The 22,422-nt window shown below is 34.8% G+C and overlaps 1 protein-coding gene across 2 annotated transcripts; it reads left to right on the top strand.

Annotated features, from left to right (window-relative positions):
- Nucleotides 1-222: 222 nt before the first annotated feature.
- gpr35.2 (G protein-coupled receptor 35, tandem duplicate 2) lies at nucleotides 223-20,432 on the top strand. 2 transcript variants are annotated; one of them, XM_073936971.1, is made up of 3 exons: nucleotides 223-349; nucleotides 14,008-14,098; nucleotides 19,383-20,432. In XM_073936971.1, exon 3 carries the CDS (start codon nucleotides 19,392-19,394, stop codon nucleotides 20,346-20,348), a length of 957 nt encoding a protein of 318 aa, XP_073793072.1. In that variant the 5' UTR covers nucleotides 223-349; nucleotides 14,008-14,098; nucleotides 19,383-19,391; the 3' UTR covers nucleotides 20,349-20,432. The 2 variants fall into 2 exon arrangements, with proteins under 2 accessions (XP_073793072.1, XP_002667698.3); XM_002667652.8 differs by lacking the exon at nucleotides 223-349 and adding an exon at nucleotides 712-882.
- The last annotated feature ends 1,990 nt before the right edge of the window (nucleotides 20,433-22,422 follow it).

Raw genomic sequence — 22,422 nt, 5'->3', positions numbered from 1 at the left:
ACCCCTCTAAAACCAGCCTGGTTAACCAGCCAACCAGCCCAGGCTGGTTTAAGCTGGATTTTCCAGCAGGGATTGGTGTAGATTGATATTTTGTAAATCCTTAGACTGATGTCGAATTGCCTGAAGCAAATTTGTGTTTCCACTAGATAAGCAGAGTCATACCTAATTTATGTAACCCAGAAACATAAAACACATCAATATCTAAACAACCCACAGTTTATCAGACAGCGGTGGCTACTTCAGTGACGGTTATGATCAAATGAATCATTGAAAAGACTCGGACGGTAAGCGTTTGCTGAACTGATTTGTTTGTGAAGATTTTGAAGCCAAAGTTCATCAGATAAGACGGGTAAGATAATGTTAGTACCATACATCTTTTATATCGATTAATATTCATTTATGATTTAGTAAATAAATCGTTTAAACGGGACATGAACGAACCGACGCAGTGGAATTGACTATAAGTTGATCGACATTTTGTTCAGATATTTTGACTCACATGTGTTGTGGATCCAATGACTGTTTGTCAGATTCGCAGACGCAAGTTTATGTGTATTTTCTACTAAATAAGCAACAAACATGAGCCGATAAAATGCTGCGCGGACGCTCTCGAATGTGCTCGACTGAATCGGTTCATTTGAACGATTGATTCGAACAAACAGAGTTGAGATGCTTGTCAGTGATAAAACTGAAACCCCCAGAGACAAACCTGCTCTCTTCCGCACAAAACCACCAAACAAACGGATATCCACCTCCGTCTAAATATATGTACATGTTATATTTGAGCTTAATGCACCGTGCTCGTACTAAGTGTGCTTTGTTTTTGACTCGATGTCTTTTTGAGTTTCTCCATGTCGTTTCTCCAGCTGAACGCGTGAACAGGTGAGTGCTATGGCGTTTCTTTCGATATTAGCACACTACTTTTCTGGATGTTTCATTTTTGTGTTGGTTTATTTTTTTCAATAAGACCTAATAGTGTCCGTGATTTAAGTGTGTTTGCCACTCAATTTAAGATCATCATTTGTGTATTGATCATTTTAAGGCGAAAATATTCAATAATGCTGTTTTTTGTTTCCCTCCATTTAGCTATAGCTGTCAGATTATAGGAGGAGATTTTGGGATTTTTGACGTTTCCTAAAGTGTTAGTCCCACTAAAATAGCTACAATGCTAAGCCTTCACTTTCAATAAACATCTGTATTAAAATATACGTTTAAATATTATGTATTTTTAAGGAGAGTTTTTTCAATTTTTGTTTCATAATGTACACTTCAGAAGTATTTACACGCCAATGAAACGATACTATATTAATTTATACAAAATAATGTAGTGTTTCTGAGCTATACTATAGTAAAGTGTGCTCTACTGTGTGTGTATTAATCTTACTACAGCAAATAACCCCATAGTTGTAGAAAACTCCAGTATTGGGCTATTTGTTTATATTACTATATATGTTACCATAGCAACTACATATATAGTTATCGCAACAGATTATTTACTATAGTATGCTTCAAAAGCACTACAGCATTTATGGTAAATTACTATAGTATTTTTTTTCATGTGGGTTTTGTTATATTTATATTAATTTTCAAAAAGTTTTTACAGTAATTTGTTCATATAAACACCGTTATTTATTTATTTATTTACCACCTCTTCACTCTGAATTATGGAAATCCTCAAATTCCTCTCTGTAAAACTTCCGACTCTTAATATGTCAGGTAAACAAAACGGGAATTTTGAACGTGACCTCATTCAAAGTTCAGAATTTTTGTGTCATAAGTTTATGCAAATTAGCATTACTTTTTCATGTGCATATTTAAAAAGAACTTTCTGAAAAACTTTGCAAATATTAACAATAACTTTGGTCCCTTCTTTTTATTACTTTCACTTGCACTGTCTTGCCTTTAAAAACGAGATAAACAAGTTCTCAGATTTAGATTTCAGTTCGCTTGTAAAATGCTATTAAGTTAAAAACTCAAGTGGAATAAAACCGCTGCTTCACTTCATAGACAAAATACAATATTAAACAATTGTAGACTTGATATACACAACCCAGACAGCACACATACGTTGGGCCGACGTCGTGCCGACTTTCAAAATTCCATCGGCGCGATGTCGCTCAGGGAGCGTTTGCTAATTGGCAAAATGTCGCCGCGACGTCGGCAAATGATCGGAAACGCTGTCCGGCCGATGTTAGGACGACGCAACCGGAAATGCCGGCCGCTCCGCGGAGCCGCTGTTCTCAGGCGTTTTGCTCCATACTTATGGACCACTAGCTGCAGCAGCTGCTTATTTATAATAAACACGACACACCACTCTCAATAACAGTTGAAGATTTATTAATATTTTTCACAAACATACAAATAGATTAACACACTTTTATCACACATAACCATGTTTTACTACGTTTAAAACAAAACCAACAAGTTGTACTATAACCATGGCTGAAATACTGTGCAATAAAGATTTTAAATACAAAGTCCATTGCAGCATTTACATTAAGACCATAGGAATATTTACAAGTACTTCAAAACATGTACACTAAGGGTGACTATAGTTTACTATAGTAAAAACACAAATCACTTGTGTAAGCACATGTTATAATGCTTATAATTTCTTAAATAGTGTTAAAGAAAATGCATGTTTCCAAGACTATAATTTTAAAATACAAGATAATACCAGTCATGTGTTCAGTATCCAAAAGACTTTCTTCAGGGAGTTACAATAAAAAAAGAGTACACAAACACAAAATAAATACCAAGCAAACAATATTTACAGTAGTAAATAAAATCATACAAATTAAAATAATTGTCTGATAAAATTTTATTAAAGTCTGTAGTCAATTTTTTTTAACATTTTTTTATAAATGGCATTCAACAATTTGCAATCTCCTCTGAACTAATAACACATCAATAATATAAAATAATACTTTCTCAGAGATAACCAGTTTTTTAAGCAAACTCTAATGCACGACACAAAACAGATTTTGTCATTCTATATATATATATATATATATATATATATATATATATATATATATATATATATATATATATATATATATAAAATCCCTTAATTTCTGTTTAACGGAAATATTTTTTAACACATTTCTAATCACAATAGTTTTAATAACTCATTTCTAATAACCGAGTAAATAATATTTGACTAGATATTTTCAAGACACTTCTATACAGCTTAAAGTGAAATTTAAAGGCTTAATTAGGTTAATTAGCTTAACTAGACAGGTTAGGGTAATTAGGCAAGTTATTGTATATCGATGGTTTGTTCTGTAGACAGTCGAAAAAAATTACTTAAAGGGGCTAATAATATTGACCTTAAAATGTTTTTTAAAAAATTCAAAACTGTTTTTATTCTAGCCGAAATAAAAGAAATAAGACTTTCTCCAGAAGAAAACATAACATTTTCTTGCTCTGACCTATATTTATATAAATAAAACTGGTTGTAAATTGTGTACAATGTTCCAAGAAAACAGACAAAATTAAAAGAAATAACCTGTCATTTACTTTTGTTTTATCTTGTGGAATGTTGCTTACACATAAAAGGGGATATATAGGTGGAATAAAAAGTGTGTCGCCATCCTCGAAATTGTTCTTGTATGTTGCCTTCATCTTTAGTCTTCACAAGTGAGGCTGGCCCAAACCGGGACTGCAGTAGCCAAATCTAATCCTTGTAGTGGGAACCCTTAAATAAAGCAAGAAACCAAAAGGAGAAAGATTAGCATTTGAGCAGTTCATATTACCACAAATATAAATTATTTGTTTCATGACATATAACTGGAGTATGTGTTATGCAAGTGACTAGCTAAAATGTGTAATTTAATTTAAACTTAAAGAGTGTGTCTGAGCACTAATTTTCAGAAAAGCCATTTGAAAGTTAAATTCCTTGTGAAATCATAATGAATGTTTTTTTTTGGTTTTTAGTATCATTGTGTTAGTATAAATGTGTCTCTAAATATATGTCAAATCTTCAGATACCACATTACATGCAAATTAAACTAAGTTTCGTCAACTAAAATGTCACACTGTACACCACATTTAATATATCATAGCTAGGGCCAGGAGGAATCTGCAGATGTTTTTTGCTATTTCTGCTGAAAATTTTGGTGGAAGTCTGCGGATTTCTGCGGAATTATTTTGGGAGTATCATAACTAAAACCTTAATATATGAAATAAAAAATAATATATTTTAAAGTTTTATTTAATGTTTAAAATGCAAATCCAATTAGATTCACTTTATTTGGTAAATAAAGCAAGTTTTTCATGTAACATATCTAGTAAGACAGAAAATATTACTGTACAAACTGCATTGTACATAAATCAGATGAACATTTTCACATTAGTCAATAATATTACTGAAATTAATAAAAAAACTGAATAAATATAGATTTACACACATTTACTCAAGTAAATAAACAGAATTAATGATAGGCTAAACATCTGCGGAGTTCTGCGAAAAATCCGGGTGGGCCTAATCATAGCTTTATTTCTGCTACAAAAAGGTTTTTCAGCAAACAACTTCTATTATATGTAGGCTATAGAGGAGGATATAAAAAGAAATGATATATTCAACTCTCTAATTAAATGCACCTTATGCAGCTAATCAGGTCTTTTAGGCTTATTTGAAAACTTAAATGACGTGTTGACCACAGCTGAACAACGCTCAGTGAGAATACTTTTTTTCCACAAATTCTTTTTGTTCTAAAGAAACATGTCTGATTGCTAGCATGCAATCATCAAAGAGCAAACTTTTTTTTTTCAAATAAATACTATGCTTTTAAAAATAAACTTTTCATACATCAAGAATACTAAAAATATGTTTATTTAAAATGTTTTATATATAAAAAAACAGCTTGAGGAGAATCAGTACATTGGAAAACTATTTTTTCAGAAGGATCAAGTGACACTATTAATTATATACATTGTATTACATTCACAGTATTACTGCTTGACTGTATTAATTAAATAAAGCTGACACTATAAGAAGAGAATTTACCATACCAACCTAAAAGCTATGAAACAGTAGTGTATGTTTAAGATGTTACTTACTAGTCCTATTGTACTTTGGAGAGGTTGTCTGACAGGAGGATCCCTTCAACTCAGCAGAATTCTCAGCAGACCATCAGCGTACACCAATCTAAGAATAAAATAAGCAATTTGTTAAAAACCAAAAATATATATTTTATATTTCCAGGTTTATAGTAAAAGAAGAAAGCTAAAGCAGATTTAAAATGTAGAAAAAAATAAAACCTATTGACAATTTAATGGCACAACATACCCTAAACTAAGCACGCTCAAATGGTTAATTTTAACTGTTAAGGATTCATTCATTCATTGTCTTTTGGGCTTAGTCCCTTTATTAATCTGGGGTCACCACAGCGGAATGAAAGGCCAACTTTGCCAGCCTATGTTTTACGCAGTGGATGCCCTTCCAGCTGTAACCAATACACACTCATTCACACACACCTATACACTATGGTCAATTTTAGCATACCCAATTCACCTATGTCTTTGGACTTGGGAAAACCGGAGCACCCGGAGGAAACCCATGCCAACACGGGGAGAGCATGCAAACTTCACACAGAAACGCCAACTGACCCAGCCGAAGCTTGAAGCAGCGACCTTCTTGCTGTGAGGCAAACGTGCTACCCTCTGCGCCACCGTGCTGCCCTGTTAAGGAATCAGATTAATATAAATGAATTGACATGTTTATTTAGTGTCTGACACATTAAATATTGCATTTTTAAATATTGTTTCATTTTAAGATTTATTTCAGAATTAACTATAGAACCGGATATATCGTCACATTTTCATGCACAGCAGCATTTCCAAGAACATAGAAAAACAGAATATAGGCCAACTGAAAAAAAAATAAATTAAAAAATTCTGAGGGTATAATCTTGGATAAAAATATCACAGTTTCACAGTATTGTGATTACTGCTCTGAAATGTGTTTTTTTTTTTTATCTCTGTGTAAAAAACAGCTACTTTTTCCCCATTGAACACAATATGTTTTGTTTTAAGAAACATTTAAAATATTTTGTAACAGTAAACATGCCAGGCTAAATAATAATTTAATAAAATAGTACTATCTTCATTAGACTCAAAAACACTGATTTCTTGTGAAGGCATAATAAGCTATTTGTTTTTCAGATGTTTGCTGAATCGTGAGCTGACCAGTAGCTTTTGATGTGGAGGGTCTTTTGCTGCTGTAAATAATGTTGGACTATTTTTTTAAGTCTTTGATAACGCGCTAAAAACCATATACAATGCATCCGGAAAGTATTGATACTTTACTTTTTCCACATTTTTAATGTTTCAGTCTTATTTCAAAATGGATTAAATTCATTAATTTCCTCAAAATTCTACACACAATCCCCATTATGTGTGTTGACCCGATTTTAGTTAATCATTTACAAGTCAATATTGCCTATATGGATTGTAATTTTAAAAAAAATTAACATATAAAATTGCAGTGTTAAATGCAATGCCATCAAACATTTTAGACGCACCAGTGCAAAAAGCTAGTCTAGAGCACTTGGAATGCTGGTGTAGTTCTAGTTAAATTCAGTTCAGTTAAAGCTGTATATGCAACAGGTCTCAAGTAGAGGATATAGTATTTAACTAATCTTAACAACTAAACATTTACGAATCTGTATTAGCCAGCTCATGTACTACAATGTAACATACTGTATATTGCCACCTTGATACTTAAGCTTTCTTTAAAATATTTTGTGTTCAACCGATTAATTAATTCTTTCATTTAATTTTTTCTGTGCAATAGTATAGCTTACACTGGTGTATTTGTATGGACCCCCCAAAATAGCGGAGGCCACTTTCTGGCCACCCAAGTATAAACTTCTAGCCTAGCCACTGTGAACTACCTGTCTGTCCTGCTCCAGAACTCTTTGTCGGCTGCTTGTATGTCTGGATACAGCTGCACAAGTCTTTTAACACTGACAAATACAGCCTCTGCACATCCTCACAACCAGGAGAACAGAATGATCAGGAGGACCTGAAAAATATAACCAACTGAAATCAGTTGAAATGTATTTTGTCTTGTAATGATGGCACAAAAATAAATTATTTTTCACAAAGGATGTGCTGTTACCTATGAAACATTCTATAATGAATGATCTTTTTGATCCTGTTTCCTTGATGTCATTCACTCAGAGATGGTTTGGACATTTGATTGTATCTAAACTGTAATGAATTTAAGTTACACAAACATTGATAGCAGGACCATTGATCTTGTAACTTATACAAATTGTTAAGTATTGAACAAGTCTGCAACCAAACTAGTCAAGTTAATAATACTAATCTCAACTCAACTATGATTAGTTGTCTTGTTTCTGCTGCCCAGATGGTCACACCTGCTTATAAAAAAAGGAAAAAGTATGGTATTTTTACAACAATGAAACTGCAAACAACTTAACTATAAGGGGGTAAGCAGTGAGCATCTTTTATTATAAGCAATTTACTGAATACTTTGTCACTGGTATTACCTAAAAACCAAACGTCCCAAGTTTGGCTCATAGCTGTCCACACATCTGCCCAGTAGCTTGTGGTAATACTGAAGACACTGATCAGCTGGTCCAACTGAGTTTGGAGTTGAACTGCAATCAGGCATCCAATACTGCAAAGAAAGAGAAACTCACTTTGGGTTAACAAATAATGTAATCCCACACATTTCAAGTAATTGTGCAGTTAATTCTCTTAAAATGAATGAATGAATTCTCTTATTGAATTTTCTGAGAGCTTATGAATATATTTTGTCTTCCCAAAATAGCATGTACTGAAACACAAAATTATATAAATATAATTTAATAAGAGCGTGACGTGGTGGCACAATAGGTAGTGCTGTCGCCTTACAGCAAGGATGCTGACTCGAGCCGCAGCTGGATCAGCAGGCATTTCTGTGTGTAGTTTGCAAATTCTCTCTGCGTTTGGTGGGTTTTCTCTGGGTGCTCCGGTTTTGCCTACAAGTCCAAAGACATGGGGTACAGGTGAATTGGGTAGGCTAAATTGTCTGTAGTGTATGAGTGAGAACAAGCGTATATGGTTGTTTCCCAGTGATGGCTTGCAGCTGGAAGGGCATCCACTGCGTAAAACATATGCTGGATAAGTTGACAGTTCATTCCGCTGTGGTTACCCCAGATTAATAAAGGGACTAAGCAGAAAAGAAAATGAATGAATGAATGAATTTAATAAGAGTTAAACTGATCTGTTAACATGTCTGTCAGGAGCTGATCTACCTTATAATTAATTTTTTGCTTAATTTTTTTAACAGGTAAATCCATACATATATATATATATATATATATATATATATATATATATATATATATATATATATATATATATATATGTACAAAAAAATGGTTCCAGTAGTAACGCTCCTTAAAGTTAAACTACATATTCACATTCCTCATCTGTCTACTGTTACATTATACTAATTACTGTTACATACAGTGGCCGAGAGTGCAAAGAGAGTAATAAAACACAGACAAAGAAGACAGCTTTGTCACTTTTTCTATGCTATTTGGGAGATTGTGTATGTTGTCAAACTGATGAAAATGTTTTCTCAATTTACTTTAACATTTTTGTGTATGTTTTTATAACTTGCAGCCATTGTTAAATTTAAAAGTATTTTAAACATGCATGGACATCTAAATGCATATAGGGCACATATCTCAAAACATTATGAAATATTTCCAGATTAATCAATTTTGTTTGACAAGTGTCTGGCAGTCAGTCAAAAATATACTTACATATAAAGATGTTCATCAGCTACATGGCACTTAGGTTAAACTTTGACCTCCTTTTCATTTGATGTGGAAAACAAAAGCAAAAGAAAGAAAAAACAAAACGACTGAATACAAGTTGCATATCATGCCTGTACAAATCAAAATTTATTCATTTAGGGCTTAAATTGACTTGTTTGAGGATGAGTTAAGGTGTAAGGGATGGGTGAACAGTGTAAATATACATGTAATTCATGGCTATGATGTAAAGCTGAATTTTCAGCATCATTACTCAAGTCTTCAGTGTCACTTGATCTTTCAGAAATCTTTTTTTAAGATGTTGATTTAGTGCTTAAGGTTGAACTAATATAATGGTGATTAACAAATGGTGCTGATTTGCTGCTCAAGAAACATTTCTGATTGCTATCAATGCTAAAAAAAGATGTGATGACAAATAATTTAGAGTAAACTTTTTTCTAAGATTTAATAAATCAATTAATCATACAAAAATTAAACAAAATGAAAATCACAAATATTACTTCATTAGCAGCAAATCTGCATATTTATTAAATTCTAAAGAATCATGTGATGTGAAATGTAATACCACTCACATGTTTCAATGTCAAAACTTTCTTAAAATAACTGCAATAAAGATAAGTAACAGATGCATATATAGACATGTAACATGTGCATAATGATGTGCAATGGAAATTCATATGAATTAATCCTCTGCTTAAAGTTAACGTTACCTGTCTTTCCTGCATCTCTGTGATCACCTCCCTTCAGAAATTTAGGAATCTTGTGTTATATTTTCTGTAGCAGGAGGTTATTCTCTCACTCCTGAAACCACAGAACACTTTTTTTTACTTAACATTTGTTTAAGATACCATGAAATATCAAAACACGATTGAACTTTTGATTCACGGTCCTTTACAGTACAATGCGTATTTTAGACTACATATGGAGTTCATTCAATAAAACATTGACAAAACCTCTCATCTACACATAAAGAATAAATAAAAGCCAAAACTTTAACAAACAAGTTTAACAAGAGCTAACATTAAGTAAGTTAACGTAATATTACCCCGACGCTAACGTTACCAGTGCTAATATGCTAACGGACTTTTACGAAGACTTACCACTCTTATATAACATAATATTCAACTGAATATTCATCAATTGCCAATAATAAATGTGTGAGGAACAGTTTTATGTAGTATTTGCTTTGTTTTAGGGACTAAACTTACCTGAAAACAGTCAAAACGGCAGCTTGAGAGAAGTCGTGTTGTGTCTTTCAGGTGGTGTCGTGTCGTGTTGTAGCTTCGTTTCCCATAGCAACATCCCCTCCGCTCCAGTGTTGGAAGCAAGACGCGCGCGCGCACATTAAAGTCTTGAAGTATTGCATTTATAAACATGATCACTCCATAGACAATTTAAATAATAACCTTGTATTTTAAATCTTGAATTTAAATGTATTTAGCAGTTTTATATACGCTATTATCTTTAAGACGAGCTTTATAGCCTACTAAACTGTTACAAAACAAACACTTTATTTGTGCATTCACTGTCAAAAATAAATAACCAATAAATATAAATGCAAGTATATATAAAACAAAGATGTCACTCTGTAAAAAGGTGTTTATTTTAATTAAACAGCCGAAATGCAGAACATACTTGATTTTTACACTGGGAAAAATGTATTAGAAAAAGCCACAATAAAAAAAAGCAAACAGCAGTTAACACCAGAAAAAAACAACGTTTTCATTATTAAAGCATAACAATAAAACTTTTTATATTTTAATGAATTGAAATCATGTATTGTAGGCATTTTGGTCAGTTTTACTGTATTAATGTAGGCTATTTAAAGCTGGACCGACCGACGCAGTTCACATGATGCATGTCGCGTTTGTCTAATTTATTATGCACGCAAAAACTTACTTGTAAACCAAATATGTTGCCGGATTCTTTCATGGGCATGAGAGATCAAGTGCTTATGAAGTGCTTCGTCGGCCTCTGGTCGTTAACCGACGCAGAGCCGACGTTTGTTGAGCTGGAACAATAGAACACACGACCGAACGATCATGCGTATGTTTGGCCGACCATATACCGATGTTAGAATTAAAGGGGCCGACGTGTTGACCTTCGGCCGACGTCGGCCCAACGTATGTGTGCTGTCTGGGAAGTTTCAGATATTATTTTTCATTTATTGACCATACTGAAGGACACAGAACATACTTAAATGACAAACAAGGAAACATTCAAACACAGAAATGATTTGTTATTAAGTGAAAGGTGCCAAATCATAAAACTTCTGGATTGACCTGAGCACAGCTGAATAATAAGTACATAATAATTCAGTAGATGGAAATGTCACATCACGAGCCTTCCTCGTTCTCATGTAAATCCCATGAGTGTAAAATCCCACCGAAAAGCAGGCAAATCTTAACAAAACACAGACTGTAATGTTGCCCACGGGGTCATTAATATACACAGTGTAGGCTGCATTTGGTTGGCCAAACATTAGTCTTGTGAGATTACAACAATGATACATTTTCTCAGCATTTTGAAGTTTATCTAAGCTTATATTATATTTCCTGTGTATGGGGACTCTATGAAAACGAGGCTGGCGTTATACATAGATATATACAATAGATGTCGTCTACCATGTTGTTGTCTATTAGAAGGAATGCGTCAATAGAGCTGCCATTTTAGTACAGGGTAGCGCTCCTTTGAAACGAATGTGGGACCAAGCTGCAGCGGAAAACTGTGTCCATCCAGAGCCAGAGATTATACTATACACACATATCTATGATCGGGAGTTTTAAATCATGGTCCCTATGCAATATCTAGTGTATATATATATATATATATATATATATATATATATATATATATATATATATATTAGTGTATATATATCAATATCTAGTGTATGTATGTATATATATATATATATATATATATATATATATATAGTAATATATATATACATATATATATATATATATATATATATATATATGTATGTGTGTGTGTATATATATATATATATATAGTGTATATATATCAATATCTAGTGTGTGTGTATATATATATACAGACATCCCAAGTCTCCCGGAAGTTGCGGGAGTATCCCTCAAATGCATAGACACTCCCGGATGCCCGCAAATGAATGATAATCTCCCGGAAATCGCGCGCTTCCTGCCCGGTCCTTGAATACGTTGCACAGCCCTCTCTTCACCGCATCCCTCGTATCGCTTCAGGTACGTCGCGCGCAACTCACCCCACCACTCTTAAGGTAATGTTATGTCGCGTCACGCGCGCAACTCCCACCGCTCTTTGGGTACGTCTCGCGCGCACACGCCCCCCTACCCAGATACGTCGCTCTCTCAACACACCCCAACCCCCCGCTCTTCAAACACCCACTATCCCCCGCAAATCAACTCTGTATCCCCCGAAAAGGACTTTTCCCAACTTGGGATGTCTGTATATATATCTAGTGTATATATATCTAGTGTATATATATATATATATATATATATATATATATATATATACATATATATATATATATATATATATATCAATATCTAGTGTATATATATATATGTGTGTGTGTGTATATGTATGTATATATATATATATATATATATATATATATATATATATATATATATATATATATATATATATATGGGTGTTATATAGTATGGGCTATACGAACATAGGATATACTGATTATACATATAAGAGCCACCCCGAAGTGATTTCTTTTGTCAGTTTAACGTGTATATTGTGAAATATGCCGCGATTATTTGTAATGAGGCAACAAATACATGTATACTGCTGAATGTAAGAGTTTAATGCACGTTTATGCATCATGTCATATCACTCAGCTCGTAAGGTTATTGCACACTAAATCCGAAATTCATTCATTCATTCATTTTCTTTTCGGCTTAGTCCCTTTATTAATCCGGGGTCGCCACAGCGGAATGAACCGCCAACTTATCCAGCACATTTTTGTGCCCTTCCAGTCGCAGCCCATCTCTGGGAAATGAATCTAAATTTTCGTCCGTAATTTTCGCAAGTAAAAAAAATTTTTTTAAATAATTTAAAAAATTGGTTGGCGCCAGTGGTGTAGTGGTTGGTGAGTCGACACATGCACTCCGGTGCTCACGGTGACCCGAGTTCGATTCCGCCTCGCGGTCCTATGACGATCCTTCTCCTCTCTCTGCTTCCCATACTTTCCTGTCAGTTGTCTCTACTTTCCTATCCAGTAAAGGTAAAAACCCTGTAAAAATAATAATTAAATAAATAAAAATTGAACTCATATTGTGTCGATTTTATTGACACACTGCTTCCGAAACTTTCTCCCAGCACAAACTCTAACCGGGTTTGTTTAGTTTTTTTGCTATTCGCATCCGAAAAAGCGATTTGAGATGTTTCGACAGTTCAGAGCCACCGTACGAGCAAAAAACTAAATACAGAATGCCGTCATTTGAGCTACAGATAACTTTACCACAAACACAGAGCATAAGATAAAGACCGAATCTGCTGCTTGGTGTTTGTGTGTGTCCCTACATTTGACAATAGAAACCATAGTCTGCTTTCGTTCCGTTTCTTCAACACGTCAATGCGGCCGCCATCTATTATAATGTCTATAGTTACTACCAGTCTCAGTTCAGGATTTGTTTACGTATGTGAATGTGTGAACTATCACAAGCCATGTATGGAAATTCCACGGATTTCCTGAAATAAACTTTGCATTTGGGGATAATCCAGCGCAGCTCTTTGATAATGAGCTGAACCCTCCTTCCTCCAGCGCAGTATTGGATGAGCGCAATATGCAGTCTATTCCTCTTTCTTTTTCGGCTTTGGAGAAGAGAGAAGAACAAAGCGTCACTGATTGAACTGACTCTGAAATGTTTAGCCTTTTTTTCATTGTGGATTAATTAATACACATCAGACTCAGCGTGCAAAGTTTGTTAAAGTGGCAATTTTTTCACATATGAATACAAAAAAATGTATACGAATATTATGGACTACAGTGTGATTTTTCTGGAGTGAAAGATCAGCAATACACTTTATTAAATGTCATTTGTTTACACGGTGGCTGACATTAATAGTTTTTGTATATGTTAAAACCTTATAATACAAATCTAAATACATCTGTGGGCTCCTTTTGTCAAGTATAATTATAATTTAAGGTATATTTTATTCACAAGTCTATATTTTATGTGTTTTTCAGAGTACATGACACTGTGTGAATATCAGGGACATGAACTGTGCCAAGCGTCAGAGCAGAGCTCATTAATATTCATGATCTACCTCCGAATAAGGTAAAACAGCTTTTTATTCTAAGGTTATGAATATATATATATATATATATATATATATATATATATATATATATATGTATATATATATATGTGTGTGTGTGTGTGTGTGTGTGTGTGTGTGTGTGTGTGTGTACATATATATACAGTTGAAGTCAGAGTTATTAAACCCCCTGAATTATTAGCCCCCTGTTTATTTTGTTTCCCAGTTCTCTGTTTAACGGAGAGATTTTTTTCAACACATTTCTAAACATAATAGTTTTTATAACTCATTTCTAATAACTTCTTTGTTTTATCTTTCCCATGATGATAGTAAATAATATTAGACTAGATATTTTTAAAGACACTAAAATGGTTATTAAAAAAAATAAAAACTGCTTTTATTCTAGCGGACTTGAACTGTATTTCGCAGCAAAACAAAATACTGCAGTGTTCGATTTTTCCTATATCCTGCAGCTCTAATGTTCATTATTATTAATATTTGTTAAAGTTCATTGATTTCAGGATTTTTTTATGCTAAAGGTATTAGAATTTTTCTTTTAAAAAATGCTAAAAAGTCAACTTTGAATTCACCACAATAAATGACGTTTTCCTTTAAATAGTAAATACATTCCAAATAGATTTTGTCATACTTTAAAGGGTCACGAAACACCAAAACACATGTTTTGAGCTGTTGACAGTCGTATATGTGTCCCACACTGCTAAAAACACTATTAGGACACCTATATTTCACTAAAAAGTGTAAATTGGTTGTTTTTGCGTTATTTCAAGCAAATTCGTACTTCCGGTTTGAAACGAATTTTTGAAGCTGCGTCACGGTCATGACATAATAGCGTGTATTCCAGCGTGCAGACTGGACGTCTGTGCCAGAGTGTGTCTTATTACGTCTTACAGTGTGATGCATTAATGCATGAGTAAGGCTTGGTTCAAACCAATCAGCGCGCCCTATTGTGCAACTTCATTAATATTCATTACTGTCACAGTGTAGACGACAGAGACGCCACGTTGTGTTGGCAAAACAAGCGTATAGTGTTGCTTTTATAGTTTGCTGCAGTGAAGTTTCGTTTTCATTTTCTCTCTGTGAGAGCTCAGACTCACGTGTGGATTAACAGTGTACGCGACGCTCGACAACAATAACTCACGTGTCTAAGGAGGATTATTGTTTACCTGAGAGCTGTTCTCATCTGCAAACGCTGAGATCCGGATTCGCTTTAGTCTCCTCTTAATAAAGACGCGGCTCTAGTTGCTGGTGATTGTCCTGTCTCTACAGATTTGGTAAGTGAGCGACCAGTGCTCTTTGTTTATTCAGTTCGTATTTTATTCGTATCAAACAAACTATTGCACCGAGTGCAGAAGTTAGCACTAACAGTTACAACCAAACTTTAACCTCGTGTTGGATTTTTACCACATTTTGTGACCGGAATAACACACGCGGCTTTCTGACGCTACCTGCCGTGTGCATCTAAGTTTCCGGGAAATGCGGAGGTTTTTTTCTCTCATTTGTCGTGCGGTATCAAACATTGCATGAAAAATACACGCTTAGAGCAGCGCCTCGAATCAAATATCACGTTTGTCAGGAGGAACATGAATGAATTCCCTGAATGAAAGAGCCAAACTGCAGTTAAAGTCCACCATTTAATAATTTGGCAAATAATTCGACTACAGATGTCCATGTAAACACAGTCACATTGTCCGCTGTGGTTGTGTGTTTTGACTCTGAAATTCAGCGCGCCCAAATAGACACTCCCACACCAAGCCTCTTTTCTTCCTCCGACACTCCCCCCTAAACAGAGCTGGACACGCCCACTTTTCTGACTTTTTCCAAAGTAGAGGTGTGAAAACATCCTGCTGAAACGAGGGGGTTTCATGGCCCTTTAATTAACTAAATGCAGGCTTGGAGAGCAGAAAAGATTTAAAACAAGAAAAAAAAAACTTGAAAAAAATTTGTCTAGTAGTGTATATATTGTTAATCAACATTGTATTCTCATATAAATTAATGTTTTTTTTTTTTTTTTTTAACTTTTGTTTTTTATTCGTTTTAACATAACGGAACAAACAGATCACCAGAGGCATCACATACAATTATTACATTCTTCTTATACAGTCGTTTTTATGGTACAGGTTACTCTCCCATTAGCCCCCACACCAACCCGCCAGTAAAAGGTACTGTATTATGAGCATAAACACCAACATAGTTTCCTTCAAGTATATATGATTCAGTCTTTTACAATCTGTAATGTGCGGTCCAAACAAAATATTTCACATATATCATATACATATATATGTACATATATTGAAAAAAAAAGTAATAATAAAAATAAAAATATAAATAAATATAAATAAGGGGAGGAGGGGGGTTCGCACTCATTGCAAAGCATTTCCTAGCAAATTATATATTTTCTGTATTCTTATATATAAACCATTTTGACCAATTTTTATAGCATTTATCCATGTTTAGTCTTAAAGAAAAGGTGAGTTTCTCCATTTCAAACATATTATCTACAATTGTTATCCACTCATCCTTTGTTGGTGGAATCTCTTCCAACCATTTCTTGGTTATTGCTTTTTTACTAGCAACTAATAGTATTTTGAGAAGGTATTTGTCTTGTGCATTAAAATCGGTTTGTATGTTTCCTAAATATATAGTACCAAAGCTTTGATCAATCTCAAAATCCAGTATTGATTCAATTTCAGTGACCACCATAAATTAATGTTTTACATATATATATATATACACACACACACACACACACACACACACACACACACACACACACACACACACACACACAGTGTTGGGCAAGCTACTTGACAAATGTAGTGAGCTAAGCTATTAGCTACTCTACTTAAAATGTAGCTTTACTACACTAAAGCAACCCCCTGGGAAATGTAGCAAGCTTAGCTAAAAGCTACACGGCAAAAGAAGCTTAGCTACATCTAAGCTATTTTTTACAATTTTTATTTTTAAATCGAAGCAACTTAAATCCAAGTCGATCACATTTCAGTGATCAATAAAACTGTCAATGAAACATATGAGGCAGAATAGTTGAGTTCAGTTATTTACTGCAAATAACATGCTGTACTAAACAGAAATAAATTATAGTTTTATAGTCGTGCGTGTAATCAATAGCGGGGGTGGGGGATAAGGCAGGGTGCGTGCGAGGGGAGTTTAATCGCGCACGAAAAGGAGGGAGGGGGTCCATGGGGCACTTTAATTCATTTTGGAAGGGCACTTTCTATGCAAGACTAAAAGGGTTGCTGCACAGGTTGAGCCCTATGTGTGCACGTGCCTGCTTTCAACTGCAACCCAGTAATGGGAAACATCCAAACATCAATGCACACTCATATACAACAGCTAATTTAGTTTATTCAGTTCACCAATAGCGCATGTCTTTGTTCTGTGGGGGAAACCGGAGTAAACCCACGCAAACACAGGAAGAACATGCAAACTCCACATAGAAATGCTAACTGACCCAGCCGGGACTTGAACCGGTAACCTTTTTAAAATGATGTGCATGTTGTATAAAATTATATTTTCGGAAAAAAACATTTCATTAACATTTTCCCACTGTTACACCATTGTAGAGTGATAACAAAAATATTTAAAGCAATGCACCGAAATGAAAATTCTTGGCCAAAACCGAAAACCAAAAAAGAGGAAACCAAGGCCGGAAACCGAAACACCAAATTAAATGATGACAGTTATTAGTACCATTGCATTTATGGCTATGACGACTCTGTACTAACCTAATAATGAAGGCATTGCACTTGCATAAATGAATATTAAAGCTTAATATAAACGCATTGATAATATCCACAGATTTTTATAGTCAATCAAATGAACTTAAACTATTAATAATAAAATTATAAAACCAAATTTAAAACAATTTCAGTATTAGTCCTGCTTAAGCTGCACACTAGTGTGATCGTGTATAAATATCATAACTATATTGTATAAATGTTAAAGCTATAAGCCTACATCATCCTGACAATCAAAAACAAAATGTCATATCACAGACGATAGTCCTCTGAGTGTTTACTATATAATTAGTAAAATGAGGAGTTCCAGTTTAAGGAAACAGCATGAGAGGAAGTTGCTGCAGGCCTTGGTGTAGATGAAAAGTAAAAATAAATAGTATGTATATATATATATATATATATATATATATATCCCTACGCGCTGGCCACACACTGCTTCAACTCTGAAAGCACCAGTCTCCTGCGGCTTCTCCACATCCATCGTGGTCTAGATCATTTCGTCTGCGCTGCTTTATTTCCACATTTATATAATGATCTTTATATCGCGGATCAAGAACAGAGGATCTGAATAGATGGAATAAACACACCGCACAAATGCTGCTTTAGACAAGCACATGCAGGCCGCACTTTCTGTTTGCGTCACAACATGTTGTTTCAGCATTGTGGTTTTAAAATCTTTAAGTATTCGATGCATCTCTAATTTTTAACTATGGAAAAATTACTTGTATATTTTTTACAACAAAAATACTATATATATATATATATATATATATATATATATATATATATATATATATATATATATATATATATATATATAAATCGTAAAAACATCAAGTTTAAATACTATACAATAAGAATATAACATAAGAAAATAACATTACACCATAGAAAGCATTGTTTTACTGAGGAATTACACACTTCGATACTAATTTTTATTTGACTTTTTAATATTGTTATTAAAATTTTTATTACAAAAAAAAGAGGGGGGCGAATAAATCAGGGGGGCTAATAATTCTGACTTCAACTGTATATATATATATATATATATATATATATATATATATACGATTAACATCATTACAGCATTCAACAATAGTTTCCTTCAGCGTTTCACACAACAACAGTTAGTTTTCGCTATGTCAAATGTGATTTTGGGCATTTTGTTTTTAAGTTTTTAAGCTTAACTGCAGTTAATTTCTCCTCATTTGAATCATGTCCATCTACAAAAACACACTCGTTTTCAGATTCTGGGACCAAACCAACAATGAGGTGTGGTGCTGGTCTCGGTATGTTAGCATTTTTACCATTGCCTTTCAAGTATCCGATGAAAGCTCATGAAATTTTATCGCGCAGAAAAGCATTGATAGTTTGCGTGCTAATATGGCTAATCATGTTCACATGTTTCTTTTATGTGCTCGTTTTACATGTTATAGTACATAGTTCAATTAACGTCAGCATTCGGCGCTAGTTTTGACTTTTATTAAGTTTTTATAACGTTTTGTTTCGTTTGTTTTTATTTCCGCAGGAACTGAAGATGTCGAACTGCTCGCTCAGCATCACCGCTGGCATCCAGAACTTCCAGCTTGCCGTACAGATTCCCACCTTTATCTTCGGCGTCCCGGCGAATATTTACGTTTTAATAATGTTCTGCCGGCGTGCGAGAAGTGCCTGGACCGACATGAACATCTACATCAGCAACATGGCGGTGGCGGACTGTGTGATGCTCGTCCTCCTCCCCATACGAATAATGTCTATCTACGAAAACACACTCGTTTCCAGATTCTGGGACCAAACCAACAAAGAGCTGTGCTATGTGCTAGTCTCGGTTCATTACGTCAACATGTACGTAAGCATTTTCACCATAACTGCGATAAGCATCGTGCGTTTCATCGCCATCAAGTATCCGCTGAAAGCTCGCGAAATTTTTTCGCGCAGAAAAGCATTGGTGGTTTGCGCACTAATATGGCTGGTCACGTGCTCGCTTAGCGTAGCTTTCCATCGTGTGGACGATCCCAAGCATAACAGTACGATTAAATGCTTCCAGAAGAATAAAAAAGAGGAATTACCATTGACGTTTATTCTCGTGCTGAATGTCGTCGGGTTTATTTCGCCGTTTCTAATAATGACGTTCTGCTCAATCAGAGTTATATTCACGCTTAGGAAGCAGCTGGACATCGGCTCGCGCGCGGAAAAAATGCAGTGCATTTTTATAATGGTGGCGAATTTGTGCGTTTTCGTTTTGTGTTTCTTTCCTGTTCATTTCGGCTTCCTGCTCAAGTACATCACTCAGGCGCACAAATACAGCTGCGACGCACAGATTTGGTCGCATAATTTCGTCCATGCCGCCATCTGTGTTTCTAGCATGAATTGCGCACTCGATTGTGTCACTTATTACTTCGCAACAAGAACATCGTGGACGATACGGTGCTGCCGTCAGAAAACACATGAGGGATATAAGTGCCATTATAGCAGCACGAGAAGCTCGCAGTGACAATGTTTACGCATACGTTTACACATGAATAAGACAATAATATAAAAAGGTTGCTTCTTGAAAGTTTTCGTTTGACAAATTACTATATATATATATATATATATATATATATATATATGTGTGTGTGTGTGTGTGTGTATATATATATATATATATATGTATGTGTGTGTGTGTGTGTGTGTATGTATATATATATATATATACGTGATTAACGTCATTACAGCATTTGACGATAGTTTCCTTCAGAGTTCACACAACAACAGTTAGTTTCCGTTATGTCAAATGTAATTTTGGGCATTTCGTTTTTAAGTTCAACTGCAGTTAATTTCTCCTCATTTGAATCATGTCCATCTATGAAAACACTCTCTTGCAGATTCTGGGACCAAACCAACAAAAGAGCGGTGCTACGAGCTGGTCTCAGTTTATTACATTAACCCGTATGTTACATTTTTACCATTGCCGCGCTAAGCATTGAACGTTTCATCGCCTTCAAGTATCTGATGAAAGCTTGCAAAATGTTATCGCGCACAAAAGCAGACTGATATTTTGCGCGCTAATATGGCTATATCCACTGTCTGTGTATCTGTGTTTGCAATCTGTGAACAGCGGTGAACTGATGACCTCCACAGCCAATCACAGTCATTTCTGTTGAGCACTGGTGAACACTATGGCAAATCAGCGCTGTTTAAGAGCGTGCTCAGCGGCGCTTAAATGTTAGCGGGAAATGGACGTTTTTAGAACTTCAGTACCGGGACAACACTATTACAGACAACATAAAGGTGTGTTACAGATGACTGCAGTGTTTTATCACTCACCGGGTTAAATAGGCTGAAGCAGAGAAGCATCCTCCCGGTGTTTACCTGATGCCATGAACTGAAGCCTATAGGACACTTAAGTCTATCACTCTTAAAGAGATTGTGATGTTGTTTGATGCCTAATATGCTTTTAATTGTTTAAATCAAACTCAACTGAATGATTTTAATAGTCCACAGCATGTTGTTGCAATGTTTGCTGATCCTATACTTCCGGGTTTCTTCCCACCACAGCCTCTGTTTCGTTCTTTAAAATCGCGGCAACATGAAATAAGCAAGCAGCAACGCGCCAACAATGCGCCTTAACACACCTCCTTTTCAGACCTGCACACCCATGAGTCCACAAAGTAGCGCAAATGTGTTTGCCATATAAACAACGTGGTGCGAAACATGAAAATTACTGTTGCGCTGGTCTGAAAATAGCAACAAATCACACCAAATACGTCTTGCACAATATTGCGTCAGTTGTATGATAGGGCCCTATGTGTGAACAAAGATGACGATGGATACAAATTCTCAAGCAACAGGCCACCTCTACAAAATGTAGCAAAGAATCCTACAAAAAGTTAATAGTTTGATTAAAGTTCTTTAATCATGTCTTTTTCATGTCTGTACTACGCCTCAATAATGTGGCTAAAATAAAAACACTTCACAGAAATGGAATTAAGACGTGTGCAGTTTGTTTAAGACTTTAGTCAGTTTAAGGTCATCATAAATTGCTGTTTACAAGCTCGACTCTTAATCAGAGCATTGTCTTAATCATATTAAAATCGGAGTATTGGTGTAAATATACACAGCGACTGCTGTGATGCAGTTAAAAATGTAAAAACAGTGAATTTCTGAAATAATTTTGAATTGTAATAAAGTTGATTTGTAAAATTGGTCAAGTTGTTGCATCTAATGTCAAAAATATGAAAAGATGGACGGACGGACAGGCAAATAGATAGATAGACAGATGGATAGACGAATGGATGGATGGATGGACAGATAGATGGAGAGACGGATGGATGGTTGGATGGATGGACGGACAGACAGATAGATGGATAGATAGTAGGAGAGACAGATGGATGGATGGATAGATGGATGGATGGACAGATGGATAGACAGATAGACAGATAGTAGGAGAGATGGATGGATGGACGGATGGATTGATGGATGGACGGATGGATAGACAGATAGATGGATAGATAGATGGAGAGACAGATTGATGGACGGATGGATGGATAGACAGATAGATGGATAGATAGTAGGAGAGATGGATG

The sequence above is a fragment of the Danio rerio genome, chromosome 22 (assembly GCF_049306965.1).
Source record: "Danio rerio strain Tuebingen ecotype United States chromosome 22, GRCz12tu, whole genome shotgun sequence".
NCBI lineage: Eukaryota > Metazoa > Chordata > Actinopteri > Cypriniformes > Danionidae > Danio > Danio rerio.
The sequence above is the reverse complement of the archived record's forward strand: the minus strand, read 5'-3'. Positions and strand labels throughout refer to the sequence as shown.